Source organism: Dermacentor silvarum, chromosome 9, assembly GCF_013339745.2.
Source record: "Dermacentor silvarum isolate Dsil-2018 chromosome 9, BIME_Dsil_1.4, whole genome shotgun sequence".
Lineage (NCBI taxonomy): Eukaryota > Metazoa > Arthropoda > Arachnida > Ixodida > Ixodidae > Dermacentor > Dermacentor silvarum.
The window spans coordinates 107,865,776-107,884,390 of NC_051162.1; the positions used below are offsets into that span (position 1 = coordinate 107,865,776).

General features: G+C 44.9%; 1 protein-coding gene across 3 annotated transcripts in view; it reads left to right on the top strand.

Annotated features, from left to right (window-relative positions):
• Positions 1–9,529, top strand: part of LOC119464081 (ral GTPase-activating protein subunit beta-like) — a 45,376-nt gene extending 35,847 nt beyond the window's left edge. For all 3 annotated transcript variants that reach the window (XM_037724912.2, XM_049656483.1, XM_049656484.1), the window contains 5 exons: positions 575–730; positions 2,442–2,690; positions 4,743–4,869; positions 6,651–6,767; positions 7,207–9,529. In XM_037724912.2, the coding sequence (XP_037580840.1) occupies positions 575–730; positions 2,442–2,690; positions 4,743–4,869; positions 6,651–6,767; positions 7,207–7,321 (764 nt within the window). In that variant the 3' untranslated portion in view covers positions 7,322–9,529. The remainder of the gene's footprint in view (positions 1–574; positions 731–2,441; positions 2,691–4,742; positions 4,870–6,650; positions 6,768–7,206) is intronic.
• Positions 9,530–18,615: the final 9,086 nt, after the last annotated feature.

Below are 18,615 nucleotides of genomic sequence, written 5' to 3' on the forward strand. Positions count from 1 at the left end.
TTTTGCTTTGCTGTGCACCAAACAGCAGGAAACTTGGCAGCCAACGTCAAAGCAGCTAGGCCACGGTGGTGGTTATGGCTGCCAGGGAATCTGCATGCGAGAGCACAGGTTCAAAATAATGGCAGGTGGTGGCTTCGATTAATGCCGTTTTGGACCTGCATTCACGGCAATTATTTCTGACCTCTGTTCATGGCATTCACGGTGAAAAGAATCTGAATCGTTCCTGCTACCCTCCGTGATGGCAGCAGGAACCTACTGAGCACCCAGGGTTGTTGGCATTGTGCAACAGGTCTCTTTTGAGGCAAATAAAAAAGGCAGCAGCATAAAGGTCATTCCCATATCAATTCTTATCTTGGCAGTCGAAGGGTTAGGGACTGAGTGCAGGCCTAAAGCTTAAGACTGATGTTGGGCTAATGATGATGATCTCATTTATATTAAACATGGCCAACCAAACCTTACACTTACTTTGTTATATCCGATAATTTGTTATATCTGACAATTAGCTATATCCGTGTTAGTTATGTCGAGCTTCGACCACAGGGGCGCACTGCAAGTGAACACTGTCTCCGTGCAGCTGACCTGCCAGCAGATCATGGTGGAAGCCTGTACAGCGGCCACCACCAGGTCCTGTACTGGTCGGACGTGCTCTCTGAGCTAGTCTTTGTGGTCCCTTCGCCCAAGAACCTTCCCAGAGACGTTGCGTCTGGTGAAGTCACCCTAAGGCCCAAAGGTTTGTTCGAATGTGCTTTCTTCACATGTGCCATTCGTGCCGAATTAATCGTGAAGTTTACAAATTTGGGCTCGTTTTACAACTCTGTAAGTGTTGCCTCAAGTTTTACGGCAAAAAAAGTTATCTTCGCGAAAAAGTTCGTTGGTTTCTGAACTTTTCGTTCGGAGGGCACCAGATGAGGCAGCTTCGAGTAAAGTTCTCGGACCAGGAGGGATTGGCAACAACAGATTTGCAGGTAAAGTCACTGTGATGTAAAAACAAAGTGTTGCTTGCCCATCTCTGCTGTTCTAAGTCTGCTGCTGCTTGTGTGCTACGTCTCAAGGTAAAAGATTGTTCGAGGAGTCCTGACATGAAAATTTGGTGCCCCCCTTTTCTTGCTTTTTTAGTTGCTGTCGACTCCATAGTTGTGGTGCGAAGCCTGAATTCCTCGAGAGTGCCCCAAATGAATAATTACAGCACCCTTTGTACAGCCTCCCCAAAACGCTCGTCACACGCAGCGCGGCCTCGGACGTGAGAAAGGTTACTTCTCACATCACCGAAAGAGCAGGTGGCAGGGTGTGGTGGTTGAAGGGCATACAGTGACCGTGTCACCGAAAGTTGCCAAACTGGCCCGTCTCCGATTGCTCGCTTCTCTTGGAAACACAGGGGGAGATGCTCTATCCCCTATTGTCCCGTCGAGTACTGAATGGACTCGGCTTTAGGCACCACGGCCACAGTGTGTGCGTACACGCCAGTGGTATCTGGTACCACGAGACCACCAAAACGGGTTTCAGTGACGAAACAGTTTAACCTTTCTCACGTCTAAAGCTGTGCTGCTCTTGGCGTGCATTTTGAAATGGTCGTATTAAAAGCTAACGTAATTAATTATTTGCTGCGCTCTCTGGGAATTGAGACTCCATAACATAGATTACAGGGTCGAGGGCTATTGAATAAAGTAATAAAAACAGGACAAAAAATTTGTCAATACCCCTCTAATGAAGTGTGTATGTGTCCATCAAAAGGCATGTGGTCAGAGTAAGCTTAAAGAAAAAAAAAAAAAAACTCAATGCAGTTACGCCTTTCTCCCTTTCTCATGTCCAGGGATTTTACAAATTTTAAACCTCACCTATTGGCAGGTATGTTTCTTTAAAGTGAAGCTTTGAGCATGCTGGCACGTGTTCTTGTGGAGCAGCACGCAACAAAACAGGGACAGTCAAGAGGCCATTACTGTGCACGTCCGTACCCACCGTGGTGGCTTAGTTGCCACGGTGGCAGCATTCCAATGGTGGAAGAGTGCAGAAATCCCTGTTTAGGTTCAGGCGTGCATTTAAGAACCGCAGGTGACAGTCATAATTGATCTGGAGCCCTTCGCCACAGCTCTTATAGCCCCCGTGTTACTTTGGGACATCAAACCTGATTGGTCAATCAATCAAACCAATGAACCAACCAATCAATCAGTAAAGCAAGTTGTCAGTCAGTCATTCAATCACTTAAATTGTTTACATTGATACATTGATCTTGACTGTAAACCAAGTTTCAACATTTTCTTTACGAGGAACTTGCCCAGGTTCTTTTTTTCTCAGCGTTATCGGAACATGAATTAAATTGAATTATGTTACAGTAAGGTTAATGGCAACTTCTTGCTAGGCCTGACTATGGTTTAGTAATCTATGCACAAGATGAGCGCTCAAGTATGAGGCCAGTTTTTTCAGTGCTTTTTTTTCCCAAGCAGCCGACAGCTTCCCCGAGCGGTCAACGACGACCATGATGGGAGCGGCGATGTATGACGGCATGACGGCAGGGGCCGAGGGGCAACCGGAGAAGGTGCAGCGTGCCATGTCTCTCAACATCGACGCGACTGAGACGGTGACGCGTCCTGCCCGGTCACGACCAGCACGCATGCCGAATGTGACACTGGCCGAACTCAAGGTGCTGGTTGTGTGGCTTGAGAGCTTCGAAGACCACGTCTGCTTTCCCCTGAGTAAGTTGTAGTCCCTCAGCTAATTAATAAATGGTGCACAAAGGAAAGCGATGACGAATTAGTTCTGCTGAAATCCAAAAAGAAGGTTCATAAAAGGGAAAATTGTCATTAATCTGACAGTTGTAGCATGAATCTAGTAGCTTCTGGCTGACTGACTGAATTGGCTAAGTGACTGCAGATTTTTGCACAACTAATTTGTCATTATGCAATCTCCCTGCACTTAGAGTTGTCGGTTAGAGTTAGAGTGTCGGTTAGAGTTTGGCCTTTCTCTGCAATCTGCTAGCCTCCTGGTTAGCTCAGGTGGTAGAGCCTTGGAGAAGTGTTGGTCCCGGGTTCAAAGCCCTGACCATGATTCATTTTTTTTTTACAGTGAAGCTGTTGAGGGAAGTTCCGCAACGACTTTCATTTAGCGAAGGCCAGCATGCGATGGAATGGTCAATGTCAAATGTAAATGCAACACAATGCATGTCATAGCCGCGAATTTGCTATGAAATGTAATGGTCAATGTTTAAAAAATAGAAGCATGTTGTGTATATCTGATTCAAATAGACAACAAGTTGTATGCACATATTTTTTAACCAGTAATTTGTAATGTTTTTTTCTCATGTCACATTATACTGGCTCCACATAGGAGTTTAGCTGGGGGATTCTACGGCTGCAGTGGTAAAAACTGGCGCTGTGGTGCTGCAACCCCGCATGTGTTGGTGCCATCACTTAGCCACGACTGCGCTCGAATGTGAGCCAGCAAACAGGCCCTTAGTATTTCCAAAAGGTGTGACAATTTGCATATACGGCTTGCTGTCTTTAATGTATCAGTTGTCAGATTGGCATATGTCTGTGGTGGACTTTAAGGCGAACGCCTTATATGCCCCATGAAGCGGAAAATTTGGCGATCGTCCAGCGTTAACATCCGATGGCAAGAAAATCCACGTGACTAAGTGATGCTGTCACATTTCTGGTGCTGGAACTGCTGCAGCTCGCACTACAATATCCCACAGTGAACAGCCACTGTGTCAGATGGACGTCATGGCCCACACCCAAAAAATTTACTTTGCCCAATTCGAAAATTGAGTTGATTCAAGTTCAAAGCCTAACTGGCCCACCCCCATATTCACATCGCTCACCCCCATAATTTGGCTGGCTCACCCTCAAAATTGACTTTGCCCAATTCGAGCACATGACCAAGTGAAAAGTATCATGTGGAAGAGTCCTCTCGCATTCAATGCACAAAGGACACTTAAGTGCCTCTGTAACTTTTTTCTTGATTAAACTGTGAAGCTTGCATTTGCAGAAACATGTGAGGGTTTTCTTTGTAAGTTTGCACTTCTGTCGAGTGGATGGCAATTGTTCCTTTAAAGAAAATGGAGAGATGATTCAGTGTTGTTTGATGAAATCGAGGTAAATAAAGGAAAGCCACCAAGATGGTGGACCTCAAGCTAGTATCATTATTAAAGTATCAGTGTGTGGACTGACGTGATCATCCTAGTCGGCCTGTATTATGCCATGTGAACTTCGAAAGGTTGCTTTTCAGCTTCGACAGTACTAATATGTTCAACAGTAGTACAAAGTACTACAAGATTGGCCATCTTGGTTAATGGGGCTCTGAAACACTTTTCGAACATGGTAAGAAAACATTGCTGATCTGTTAACGAAGCTCCTGTGAACATGTGAGCCAAATATTATGTCACAGCAAGCCGCAGGGAATTTGTAATCTCGCGTCAGTAGCAGTGAAAACTCTCTCTCGCTTCCGCAATGTCGTCATGCAGTGTCATCGCAAGCAGCTGGACCTACAACAGCTATTGGCTGATGACAGGTTGTGGCTAACTTAGGTTAGTTTAGTTGGGTGCAACTTGTTAGCCTAATGGAACCAAATGTATGCTGCAAATGAAGCTACAGTTGGGCAGATAGCAAATCTTGTGTGTAAAAAAGAAAAAGTGTAAGTGAGAGAAGGGTTAATTTTATGAATCTGCTTTTTGTTCTTTCTTGTATGATGAGACTGGCTTATATGTCTTTGGCTTATGCTTTGTCTTTGGCTCGTTCTTTTCATTGCAGGCGAATTGCTACCTGCCACAAATACCGGCCAGGAAACCCCATCTGGACGCGGGGACGTGTTTGTGATATTCGTCCATGCTCTGCAGAGTGGCTTGTTTCGCATAAAAGTGCAAAGCCGAGGAACCAAGTAGGTACCTATGCAAACCCCCCCTGTGAAGTTTAGTGCACTTAGTGCATTGCATTTCAGATGCATTGGTTCTAAGGCAGAAGACGGCAATGGCATACAGTGAAACCTAGTTACAGTGTAGACCACTTATAACGTAAGTGGCCGGAGTTGCGAATATCCACATTATAAGCAGTACCGCACTATAACCAAAACAACGATTTTATTGCGATAGCAATTATACGGACACTCCAGGTGCCTGGGCAGCCATGCGCACCCGCCGGGGCTGCCTTATCTCGAAAGCCATCTGTGACGGGGGGCACAGTCCGCCATACACTGTCTCCGCGGCTTAGCCCGTGTTGATACGAGACGCAGCACGAAGGTCAATGCGCTCGCTGCTGCTGCCGCGCTTCCTCACTCCAGCGTTTTGACAGAGAGTTTCCGCGGTCATCGAGTGAGATGTGTTCTTGTTTGCTTGGGTGCGCGGGACACCATGCTTGTTAATGCGCAGAAAGCTGCGCCAGTGGACGCGCTTTCGCGCCCTCCTGCCATTGCGACATTCCGCCTACTCCACGCGAGGAATGCTGGGATGCGTGGCTGGCGCAGCTCGGTGCGGAGGGCGAAAAATAGGAACAGAGCCATTCACTCGCCAGCAACGTTGAAATTCGCCCGGCGGCACCAGACTCACCGGTTGCGTCGTGTTCTTGTAGAGTTCGTCACCGTGGCGTCGCGAAGCTCGATGCGCGCATTTCGTCGGAGTTACATCTGCGGCTCGAGGAGAGCGTTCGCCATCTCGGTTTATTGCCAAACTTCCAAGCAGCCGCACTGTAGCCGGTATTTCGTCTCCCGCAACTGCACTATAAGTGATACGTGTATACATAGAGTGCTATGGTAAAATTAACGGGAGTCTGAAAAGACCGTTTATAGCATAAGCGGTTACATTATAAGTGGTCTATACTGTGTAACTAAACAGGTTATAATGAACTAATAAATATGAGAAAGTACTATAATCATAATTCCCCTTGAAATTATAGAAAGTTATTACAAACCCATGTCTTTTAAAACTTAATCTAAGAAAGCATAATTTCCTATGAATTTAACTAGCCTTTTTTATTTCATAACTAAGATATACTGACAATTTTATGTTCTTTTGGCCATAAGCTGGGTGGTGCGAAGCACTGCTAATAACCAGCCAGTTCAAAACTCCTGAAGAATTGTCTGCTACTGGAAACCCTCCAAGCCGGCTGCCCCGACAAGTTAGAAGCCATTCAGCTTACCCAATACAGTTGAGCGCCTCTACAGTGAAATGACCTGTGTATCGAAGCAATAATTCTGTCCCGGTTCTATTGTAAGCCATACGGTGCATGACCTTTACGACGAAGTAACTTGTATAACGAATGATTTCGGAGGCCCCAAGCATTTCGTTATAAAGGCGTTCGACTGTAGTGACTCACTGCAATCTGCCACTCCCCGGCAGGCAACGTTGATCGTGAGAGACAACAGTTCTAATGAACTAATGGATATGACAAAGTAATTTTGGCTCTCCCTTCAACTTTTTCATTGCAAGGATTTGAATGCTCACTTACATTTAGACTTAGGTGCTCCTTTCCAGGACCACAGAGGCGTTGCCACTCATAACAAATCGCTGCACGTACAACTTCAGCATCCCAGAAAGTGATCTCATAAAGTGAGAAAGTACACCAGAAAGTAATCAAACAGGATTATGGACATACAGTGCTGCTAAGTACTTAGTAGTGTGTCCTGTGAGCAGTGTATCACCTCAGCTACTTGCCATTTTTTTCCAGAACCATGCAGGCATTGCCACTGGTGGACGGAATGGTCGTCAGTCGCCGTGTCCTGGGTGTCCTTATCCGCCAGACTGCTCTCAACATATGCCGGAGACGGCGGCTAGAAGCCGAGATGTGAGATCCTTTAGGCCTAGGCCTGTCTTATTCACTTCACCAGGCCACACCTAAAATTTCAGTTATAATACTATGGAACTTTTAAAGTGTCATCTAGGGAGTGCTCTATCGCAAGAATTTTTCAAACTGGTTCGTTATTAAAGGAGATAGGAAGAATTGAAATGTTGCGTTGCCATGCTGGCCAGGAGATGAGCATCACTTCCAACATAGATACTCTCCGTTGACTATCGCTGTAAGAGCCACATGCTTGGCTATTACTGTAAAAACCATCTGCTCGACTATCGCTCTATGGATTCACATGAGCACCGCAAGACAAAAAAATTTTGAATTTTCCAGCAATTAAATGTTATTGCTCGTTATATTTGCGACGGAACTTTATTCGTGGAAGTACATACAGTGCTTGGTGTTGGGTGCCGATGCTGTGTACGTTTCACAACAGGTGTCCACCCCCGCACGTGAGGCGCCGGATGAAGATTCAAGAGATAGGAACCAAGTTCCAGCAGCCACAAGGGCAGCCAGAACTTTACGAGCAACTATTCAGGAGCACCCACTGAGCCAGCGTCAGGCAGCGACAAACTTCAGAACAGGAGCAGCATGGCTTTCCAACATCGCGTATTTGTGCCCGACATCATTGCCGCTGCGAGTTTCAGTATTCGGGAGAGGTCTGCCACGTGACAGTGGCTCATAGTGCTGTGAGCGGCGAAACATGACAATCAGTGGTCGTGCCCCCGTTTCAAAAAAAGGCGGGGGCATGACTGTGATACGAAGACATGCTCCCACATGGCTTTGCGAGGTGGAAGTTACCTCTTGGTCACTTTCTGTGGAAGGACAGCTGTCCTGTCGCAGGACATTCCGTGGTGTATGTACGCAGCCACCTTGCCTTGAGAGCGGTGCACGAATGCCATCTTGTTGATCGGTGCAAGTTGAAGTAACGACATGTTGCGAAGTGGGACTGCCCTGGTAGATGTCCTGATGTGCAATTATGCTGCGTGTATTATGGTGTCATGGACACATATGCGTCCTTTAATGTGTCACTGTGGAAGTGTTAGGTGACGGTTATTGTAAGATAATAAGTTGCATTCCTGCTGACCGTGTAACATTTATGGATGAATGAGATTCAAATAAGACGATTTACGTATGAGCGCCGAATGCAAGAATTTCGTGAATGGATTTCTTACAAGGGTTCAGTTCCATTTTACCCTACAAAGAATGGTGTATTGAACATCACAGTTCTAATTATACAGACTACGTTTCTACCATCCTCAAACACAATCTTCAAATTTTTTTATTTTCCAATTCGAATCTTCGTGTTCTGTTTTCCTTGTCCACGATAGGGTTACTTCGACATAATACAAAAATGTTGTTTATGTGTCGGTTATGTACTTCGTACTTAACAATTTGTACTAACGTACGAGAAGTAGCAGTGTATATTATTGCTTTATGTGAAAATGCTGCGTCATTTGTCAAGCACTAGAAACATTGCATGTTCTGCAAGGAATCGGCCTTAGCGAGCATTGCTGCACGCTCCCTTGACAAAGCGTAAAGTTGATTTACGCATACGTCTTGTAGAATGTTGAATGATAATATGTTGTACGAGTAGTGGTATCACTGAAGGTCACTCTAATTTGAATTGTTCGTAAAGAACCTTATTCACTTGAAACATGATGTGGAACCATTATGCATTTTAACGATGTAATATATAGTGACATGTATTGGTCTGGGTGTTCATGCCTTGCTCATTACAAGCTTATGAAGTGATGAAACGAAGAAAAAAAAGGCAACACAAGTAGCTGTATAAGAGATAAACATATAGAAGAAACATGAACAAATCGAGGCACCTCGCTGATTTCTGTAAATGGTGGTACTCAAGGTCATCTAGTAAGCTGCCCCGTAGGATCAATATGTCATGCTTGTTAAGTAGAACCGATGCAGAGTTCCACAATGCTCAATACAAGAAAGATAATGATGAAGTTTTTCACGCAGCCACACACAGGGGGCATTGTTTCTGAGCACTTGCATGTGTAATGCCTTGTTTATAATGAATTGTTATACACAAAAATTTGTGTGCACCATCGTGGAACAAGGAAGTCTGGTCGAACAGGACTCGTTTCCATTAGTGTAAATATACAGGCCTGCCAATTTGCATGTCACTGTACAGAGTGGTACAGCTGCCCAATGTTTTAATATCACGTGAGCATGAACCAAAAACAGCACCATCGCTTTTTGGTAGGGCAAACGTGTCACAGTGAATGAAACAGCCTTCTGCTCGGCACATGTGCAATATTGCTAAAGAATTGGGCAGTAAGCACTTCCTTCCTAATGCGAGGACAAAGAAGCCAAGTGGTACAGGAGTTCATGTTTCCCTTGAGTGCAAATTCCTGTGGCAATTGCCACTACAAGAACGCTACAGAGGCAAGGGGATAGTAAAAGCAAGTTCACTTATAGGTACTTATGAGTAATTAAAAGAACACACAAAATGCACAGGCATTTATTCAGTATGAATGAATGCAGCACACACAAACCTGTATTTTAGGATACCACATCCATTATAGTATTTCTGCGTCGAGACAATAAGGCTGTTTTTAATTATATTACCGTCTTGACACTAGACAGAAGTGGTTTCATTCAAGTGGTGTGTGCGTCTCTGGCAGTCATTGAGAGCTGAAGTACCAACAACGGTCAGTGCTGTAAAAATTGTGCCAGGAAGTGCCGAGTGCAAACGAAGACGCAGCCTTTAAGAAATAAATTCAAGAAATGACAAGGTCCTTTATTTGGTTTCTGCTATGACAAGCATCAAATATCACAAACGCTCTGCATGTCCACGCGACTAAATGCAGGACTACAATATGACTGCACTTTTGAACCTTGTTATGGCAAACTCATATCCGACGTCAAAATAACTCCATTACAATCTGATATCAGTGAGAAACATATTGTATGTACTTCGTTATATTCGTGTTAGTCTGTACATCAAAACAGGTTAAGCACAGACATACTATTTGGAATTTGAGTGACACTGGGCTCTGTAGTGGTTTGTAAAATGCGCAGTTTAGCTGTGACTCAGTATGGCAACTCAGCTTTTCATATAAAACATAAAGGTATGAAAGCTATGGAAAAAAAAAGTCATGTTGTTGCTTTAGCTCATGACAATAAAAGAAAAATGGCTCATGACTGATGCCTTGCAAATTGCAAATGGTAACAAGTGACATGTCGCAAGGACTTCTAGTCCTTTGACAACAAAAGCAAAATGTCATAAGTTTGGCTGCAATGATCTGTGCGCTTATTTTAAGTGAAAGACAGAGGCTGGTGGTGAAATAATGTAACTTTTAACTGCGTGTGCTGAACTGATCCGAAGTAAACGCTTGAAGTAATACGAAGGTAATATTAAGAGGAAGTTTTAGCTTGGAGCCCTCCTAAATTTGTCCGCTTTAGATGCATGCTCTAAACGAATGCAGCTTACAGAACTGTGATATCTGTTCTTGATGCAAAGTTACGCAATTGCAAACTTTGTGCTTCTATTTTTTGTCAAGCTTAGGAGCTGATTCTTGGCAAAAAAATTTTTTTTAATCTACAGGCCCAAAACCAAAATTACACTTCCAACAGTCACTAGAATTTAACTTCCTCTCTCAAATGCAACAAACTTCCTTAAAATAGGCCTAGGGGTTATCTCGGAAAAACATTTCTGTGTTTTACATGTATTTCAATAGGCGGCATCGACGTTGGGCCCGAGCTAAAGCTTCCTCTTTAAGGGGCGTTTTAAGCATCATTGTTGCAATTGGAAAAAAAGTGCTCTGAAAGGTGATGGGTGTGTTTTCCTTTCATACATGGCAGTTTACACAAGTGAGAGCGTGAACAGGACTGATATGCAAAGTATTTTTTGTCTGCATGTTTGAGAGACAGAGGTTAACCGACAGTGCTAACAGCAAAAGAAGTCTTAACATTGACAGAAGAACAGTCAAACATGCACAGTGCAAGTCAATCAGCTTAGCTCGGTATATCGCATTTTCATGCATTTAGCTGGCTTCAAAACTTCAATAAATGTCAGAAATTGAGAAGTTTGGTTTACATACAAAGGCACATTGCTGTTTAACACACTTTCCTGAGTGTTTATACTTTTTCTGAATGGCCCCAGCTGCACCATGAGAAAGGCAACTTTTGTTCGTGAATCACAACTGCTTCAAATGTGCACTAGTAGTATTAGCAGTTCAGTTGTCGTGGTGACATACAGTTGCTTTGAAGGGGCCCTGAAACACTTTTTTTTAACATAGTAAGAAACCATTGACGATCTGCAGAAGAGCGCTCTGTGAACAGGTGAGCCAATTATTACTGCACTGCATGCGGCAGGGAATTTACAATCTCTTGTCAAAAACTGTGCAAGATAACTTGCTCTTGCCTCTGCAATGCCATCATGTGGTCTCACTGCGAACAGCGATGCCCACCAATAGCTATTGGCTGAATTTGTGATCGCGAGAATATTCTGAGTAATACTATTATTGCTAATTTTGAGTTAAACAAAATCAAATATATGTGTATATCCGCAATCTCGAAAATGCAAAGAAATCATTTGATCTTTGCACTGCTGGTCTGCATACGACAGTTGTGCGGAGCTGCGTCTGCTGCGTATGGCCTCTGAAATAGCAGCGGTATGCCGTGCAGTGTAGTCTACCGCAGCCACCACGAGGTGCCACAACGAGCCCTCTCGCCGCCGAGAGACTCAACGTTTGGGCGGGGCTCTGCCCCTTAGCTTCTCCCCTGTGTAGCTTCCAGCATGCTAGCGCTGACGAAAGGAAAGAGAAAGTCGCTCATCGGTGCAATAACTACCTCTAAATCCACTTGAAGGACTACAAAAATTGTCAGTAGAAGATTCGTGAGACAACATCCTTTTACATAGTGAGGTCATCAGTATGATTAGTTAGAAAAGTGTTCCAGGGTCCCTTTAAGGTATCCTAACTAACAGCACCTTGGACTAGTTTACATTCAGTAGTGAATCGAAAAGTGTTTTCATTCTCTCAAACAAAAAATAAATTTAGTTTACAATGAAGGACATGTAACTTCGCGGTTGTTCTTACGATAAAAAGTATTTCTCCTGAAGAAACACGTGAAACGAAAATGCCTTCTGTGTACAATACTGCAGCTATGCTATATCTCTGTTTGGACATGTTGAGTAACATTTCAGCGAAGCCAGCTCATCTGTCCCGAAGCTACGCATAACTCATGTTCTGTTCACCACGCTCTGACGACTGCAAGAACAGAAGGACTCCTTTGGCACTAGTGAAACACGATGGAAGAATTAAAAACTGAGCATTTATAATTCACACAGTTCTCATGGATTCATGCGACTTGTTGTTCCTGTCATGGCTTTCTGAACCTCTCACCATACAACTAATCATCCTAGGACAGGACACAAAAACATGTATTGCACTGCTAAAGGCACACATAGAAATAACTAAAATGAGGCACATCAGTGTTCTCGGAATACAGCGATCTGTACAAGTGAGCTTGTTTGGTGGCCTTCGAATTTTCTCTAAATGTCGTCTCTTTACAGTTTTCACTTTGTCGTATGTCCCGGGGCATGCTAATCTGACTGTGGTGAATCTTTTCATCCAGCAAAATGTATGCATGTACAGCAATTTTTCCATGTTTACAGCAGCACATCTTTTTTGTGTAGAGCCTAGGTGCCGCAATGGAAATTTTGCTATCCCTGCATTTCCCATGCTTCCGCTTGATTGGCTCAGAGCAGGCAATCAAGCGATTCGCTCCAACTGAGAAAGCACATGGTGGAATTCAATAAGGGCCAAGGACAGCATCCCCCAGTTATACATCTTATACTGGAATCGCAGGGGCACATTCAATCGCAATTGAGCCTTATCAGAATGGAATTTCTCAATCCTGATAGGACCAAAGTTGGGCGAGTTGGTACGGTAACATCATCATGTTGCAGCGCAAAGGGATGAAGACATAGATGAGATGCACAGTCACACAATCGCTTATATACAATCTTCTTCCATAAAATCTTCAGTTGAGATTGCAGCGCTCGTCCTGTGTATTTCATCTACGTCTTCGTCCTTTTGCACTACAACAAAGTCATGTTCTCAATCGTGATTGGCTCCATTGCGTGAGTTGCAGAAGGGAGCCAATCGCAATATAGAAATTCTATCCCAATCGGGCTCAATTGCGATCTAAAGTGCACCATGTGACCGGGGCATTACACTAAGAGTACAAGTGGCTCCCCAACGACATCCAACTTCTTGCAGTCGTCGTCACTTCTTTCCGGTTTCTTCCAAAGCGTTGCACACACGGCACACAGCAGAAATGGAAACATGCTCCTCACCACGTGCGACTTAAAGTCCGTCCTTGTACATGCCAGCAACACTGCGAATCCTTGAATGTAGAGGAGGATTGCAACAGCTACGAGCACCACGCCCGGAACATTGTTCACTATGAACGTGGCTGCTGGAACTCCGTTGGGCGCTTGAACACGCAGCACGGTATCGCGGTTTGTCAGTCGAAACAGAGGCGTCAGGCAGAGGAAGCCGCAGCTGAGGTAAAGGAAGAGCATGACCCAGGCTGCTCGCTGCCGGAACTGCATCGCCGGTGGGATTTGGCCGGACCCATGAGTCTGTCAGCTGAAAAAATTTGTACTTAGTTTTGTTTATTGGTTTACTGTGTTAAATACACTTTTAGAGCTTTTCGTCTAGATCGTCACCACTCATAACCCTTTCTCTTTGCTTCCCGCTTCCCTTTATCCCAACACAAAGTAGCAGGGTAGAGAAGTCAACCTCAGGCTGACCTCTCCGCCATTTCTTAACATTTTCTGGTCTGGATTTTTTTAATGAAGTGAAAATTTATTTCGTATGTACATCTAAACAAAAAAAAAGTCAGATTAAAATAAAGAAAATATTCCCACTAGAGCCGTTTTCTCATTAACGGCAAACAACTCGAGGTGGTGTAAGCAGCATGTGGTTCTTCAGACTTGCATGTAATGAGGGTTGTTGACATGCATTTCAGAGAATAGTTTTGTTTTTCTCAATGTCTGATATTTTCTCCAAAACATTACGATTCCTGCAGGAATCAGTGGCCCAGAAAGGGTTAAAATTCTCTTTTTCTCACTTCTACACAACTGGCTAAAGGAGTACCAGCATATTTTCGAAGCTGTCGGTAGGGACACCTTGCAAGCTTCGGCGTAGGTCAGGAAACACTCGGTAAGATATTTTTGTTTGATACTAAAGTTAGGGGGAGCCTCAAAATGCCAGACCTGGATTCAGCAACATTATCGTGGTCATGACAGAGCAAAATTTGTTTACGTCATGTAAGGTGTGAAGAGGTATGATGATGGTGACCATGAAAAAATAAGTGTACTGCATGCACCAATATTTTTTCTAAGGTTTAGAGGGCTTGTACCTTCATTCAATGAAAAAGAAAATGCCTTGTGGACAGTGTCATATCTGTACTGCTTCGAGACTAGATACTTTCTCTACAGACCTTTCTAACTTAGGACTTTATAACATGCTTAATAAGCATCGTTCAGGGAGGCACCTTCTAGTGGCTTCATCCAAAGCCATTGGCTTGTTTGTGCTAAAAATTCGCACAGAAGTGGTACTTATTGGTGCAATTTGCTTTAATCGCTTCCTGGGGCATTCCTTTCTTGATTATTCTGGGATAAACAAGCATTTTAAATCGCTTGTGGTGATGCCCAACCAAGAAAGTAGATTTTCTTGGATGAATGCTACGAGCGTCCCCTTTGAAACAGAGCAGTGGGTTGCGCTACCAAGCCCTTGTTCTTATTTTGCCTTGTATCCTACCTATTTCCCTCGATCAAACTTTCTGAACCACTATTGGGCACGCCTCCGTTTTTTTTTTTTTGGTCTTCCTACTTTTCTGCCACCAAACCTCCAATCGCCTTTTCCTAATCTCTATTGCGGACGTGTTTACTTTCCCCCTGCTATTCTTGAACCCAAGGGCTTCAAGGAGGCCAGCGGAGCCGAAACTGAAAGCTGGGTAGATATCTTCACATTCTAATAAAAGATGTTCCATTGTTACCCTAGCTTTGCTGCAGCAAGCACAAGCTTCTTCTCTCTTGTTGAACCTCGCTTTATAGCTACACATTCTAAAGCATCCTGATCTCACTTAGAAAAGTAAAGAGCTTTCCTTTCAGTAATCGTAACTTTTTTTTTCCTGATTTCATTTTTACCTCTTAGGTAATTACTAATAGCAGGTTTCTTTCCCATTGCCACCACCCAGGAGATTGTCTCAGCCTCTCCGACTTTGCGTTTTAACATTCTTTGTTGCCATGTTGCTTACTATACCGGTTGCATATTTGCTGGTAAGCTTCCTAGTTTATTTGTTCTACTGTGAGTCAATGTTTTTCCTGTAGAAATACTTGAACACTCGCAACCCATTTACCTCCTTTCATATTCTTCAGTTGTTCTTCGAAATCAATTTTACTCTGAGCTTCCCTCACTTCAAAACTTGTCCAGGCAACATCACCCTATACAGCTTCATTCGTATAACCCGCCATGGTTGTTGAGTGGTTATGGTGTTGGGTGGCTAAGCACGAGATCGCCGAATCAAAATCCCGGCCACGGTGGCCGCATTTCGATGGTGGCAAAATGCGGAAAACACCAATGCACTTAGATTTAGGTGCACGTTAAAGAACACCAGGTGGCCAAAATTAATCCCGAGTCCCCCACTACGGTGTGCCTCATAATCAGATGGTGGTTTTAGCATGTAAAACCCCACAATAAAAAAAAAAAAAAACTTCATTTGTAGTGCGCCCTGGTGACAGGTTGCAGTGGTGCCATCTTTTGTGGGGAGCCTCAAACTTTCCAGACTTAGTTGCTATATGTCGGGTGTTTTGCTGTTGTAGCAACAGCTGGTGACAGTTCTTTGCAGCTGGTATAGTTTTCTGATTTATTCTTGATGAAATAGATTAATGAATTCAATTAATTTTAGACTATTATTGCACCCTACGATATTCAATAAATCATTTAGCTGTGCAAAATTTGAGTGCAAGTAAGCCAGCAGTGTAGTTGAGAGAGCCATTAATTAATCCGGCTCCTTAAGCGATCTAGAAATCAAGTCGTTAAAGTTGTTTTCCTTTGGTTATGAATTTCTAAACATTCAACTTCTTTTCAACATATTACCAATGTGACGGACTCGGCCTACGAACATGTGTGTCGACCTCAGAAAGAGCTTTAGTTCACATCTTGAATGAGTATACTGGACCATCATATATATATATTGTTACGTGTGGAAATACCTTGCGGGAGAATTTGCTTTGCCAATCCAAAGTTAAAGATAGGCATGCGAGTGCAGTTATCAGTAATAGTAAGAATACTGTGCGGCACGGTGACGTCATACTACAGTGGAATGTCGGGCAGAGGAGTGACGAGGTACTCGCCATCAGGAACAGGTGGGGAAGACATCAGTTCAATATAGGCTAATGACTTTGGTGGCAGGCGAATAAAGCCGGTGGGGCGTAAGCGGCACATCAGGAGGTTCTGCGAGAAGCGGCAACTCAAGGCGAAGGGTACTGGCAGAGCAATCAATAAGAGCAGAATGCGCAGAGAGAAAATCGAGGCCGAGAATTAGGTCGTGGGGGCAATGAGCAAGCACGGTGAAGAGGACAGGAGTGTGGCGGCCGGCGATGCTGACACGTGCCGTACACATGCCGACGATACGGACAGTACCTCCATCAGCAACGCGGACGACACGTGCCGACGCTGGGGTGAGGAGCTTTCTGAGTCGTTGTCGGAAGGCAGCACTCATAATAGAAATATGGGCTCCTGTATCGATCAGCGCAGTGACAGGACAGCCGTCAACGTCAACGTCAAGAAGGTTTTGATTCGTAGGCAACGTGAGCAGAGGATTTGAGGGCAGGGTCGACAACGCAGCTTCACCTCCAGAAGCTGCAGTGGTTAGTTTTCCGGCTGGATCCGGGAGGTGATGGGCGGCGAAGAAAAGCGGCGGGGTTGGGGCGAACGAGACTGATGGCGTCGAGGTGAGGGCGAGCGGCTGTAGCGAAGGTTCGGAGATGGGGCGTCAGCGGCAGCGGGTTCGTGGCGGGTAGCATAGGGAACAGTAGGTCGAAAGGTACGGGAATAAGCGTCGGCGTACGTCCGAGTAGGTGGTGGCCATCGGTTGCGGCAGTGACGAGCGACGTGGCCGATGCGACAGCAGTGGAAGCAGATCGGCTTGTCATCAGGGGTACGCCATTCGGACGGGTTGCGGTATGGAGCAGAAAAGGACGGCCGGGGACGAGGAGGGCCGCTAGAGAACTGATGAACGCTGGGTTGAGCCGTTGAACACAAGGAGTTTAAACCCATGTGCTCAAATTCCTGCCTGACGACGGCCTGAATCATGGCAATCGTGGTTGCAGGCGGATCGGGAGGCGTCGCGGAGATGGCTGGCGAACTGGTGGCCTCGAGCTCGCGGCGAACAATACGGGTTACGTCGTCACAGGTGGTCGTCTGACGCAGTCGGCCCTCACATGTCGACGTAGCAGCAGTGTTTGGTAGCCGCGTGATGTGGTGTGTGATACGGCGGCTCTTAGCCTGTTCAAGGCGACGGCATTCTTTTATAATGGCGTCGATAGTCGACACGTTGCCGAAAACAAGCAAATGGAAAGCGTCGTCGGCGATGCCCTTTAGCACATGTGCCACTTTATCTGCTTCAGACATGGTGTCGTCAGTTTTGTGGCATAGAGCCAAAACGTCGAGGATGTAGGAAACGTAGGGCTCCGTAGATTTCTGAATACGAGACGCAAGAGCCTTTCTCGCGGCAACCTTGCGCCCAATGGGGTCGCCGAACAGTTCCCGTAGCTTTTCTTTGAAAATGTCCCAACTGGTTAACTCATCTTCATGCGTTTGGTGCCACACGCGTGGGGTGCCGCCGAGGTAAAAGATGGCGTTGGCGAGCATAATCGTTGGGTCCCACCTGTTATTAGCACTGGCGTATTCATATAGCTTGATCCATTCGTCAACGTCCTGTCCCTCCAGGCCAGAGAAAACACCGGGGTTGCGATGTTGGGCAACCGTGACGATTGGAGCAGGCGGACGAGCCGAAGCCGTTGCAGATGTGGTCTCGTCACCGGGAGGCATGGTGACAAGCTCGATGTACCGACCACTTCGGAGTTCCGTGGCGAGGACGGGGATCGCAATCCTCCACCAGAATGTTACGTGTGGAAAGACACACACGAAAGAAGCTATTTACAATATATTTACACTGGAACCAAAACCGCCAGGCCGACACCTTGCTCGAGCCAAAAGCCCAGACACACTTCATCGTCTTTCTCGCGGCGGCTCGTCTCTTTAGCATCTCTAGATGGTATCGTAATACAATATATATATATATATATAAATAATGTGTGTGTGTGTGTGTGTATGTGTGTGTGTATATTTACACTGTCAAAACTTTCTCTTTGACATTTCACATTACTGCAATGAGTTGTAACCACGAACTACTTATTTTTTCCTTGGATTTTGCCAATACCAGGGGGATTCTGTAACAAAGCCAAGTTTCCAGCTTATGCTAGGGCGATAGCAGACCAATGAGCGATATCCAGGAAGATCAGTAACAGCAATGCGCTTCTAGCGTAAAATTAAGGCGTCGGTTGAGCATATGTGCCACCTGCATGGTGTGTTCAGTGCAATTACAAATGTATTCTCGGTGTTCATGTGAGGCGATTTAGGACACCGACTTTGTACGAAACATATCTCCGTCAGTTAAGATAACAGATTGCTCGTGCAGCCTAGGGATTACGATTGAAAAAAAAAAAAAAAAACGATCAGTAAAAGACGACTCCCTTCATAAACAAGGAATTGCGATATGTCATCGCAGCACTCTAGAC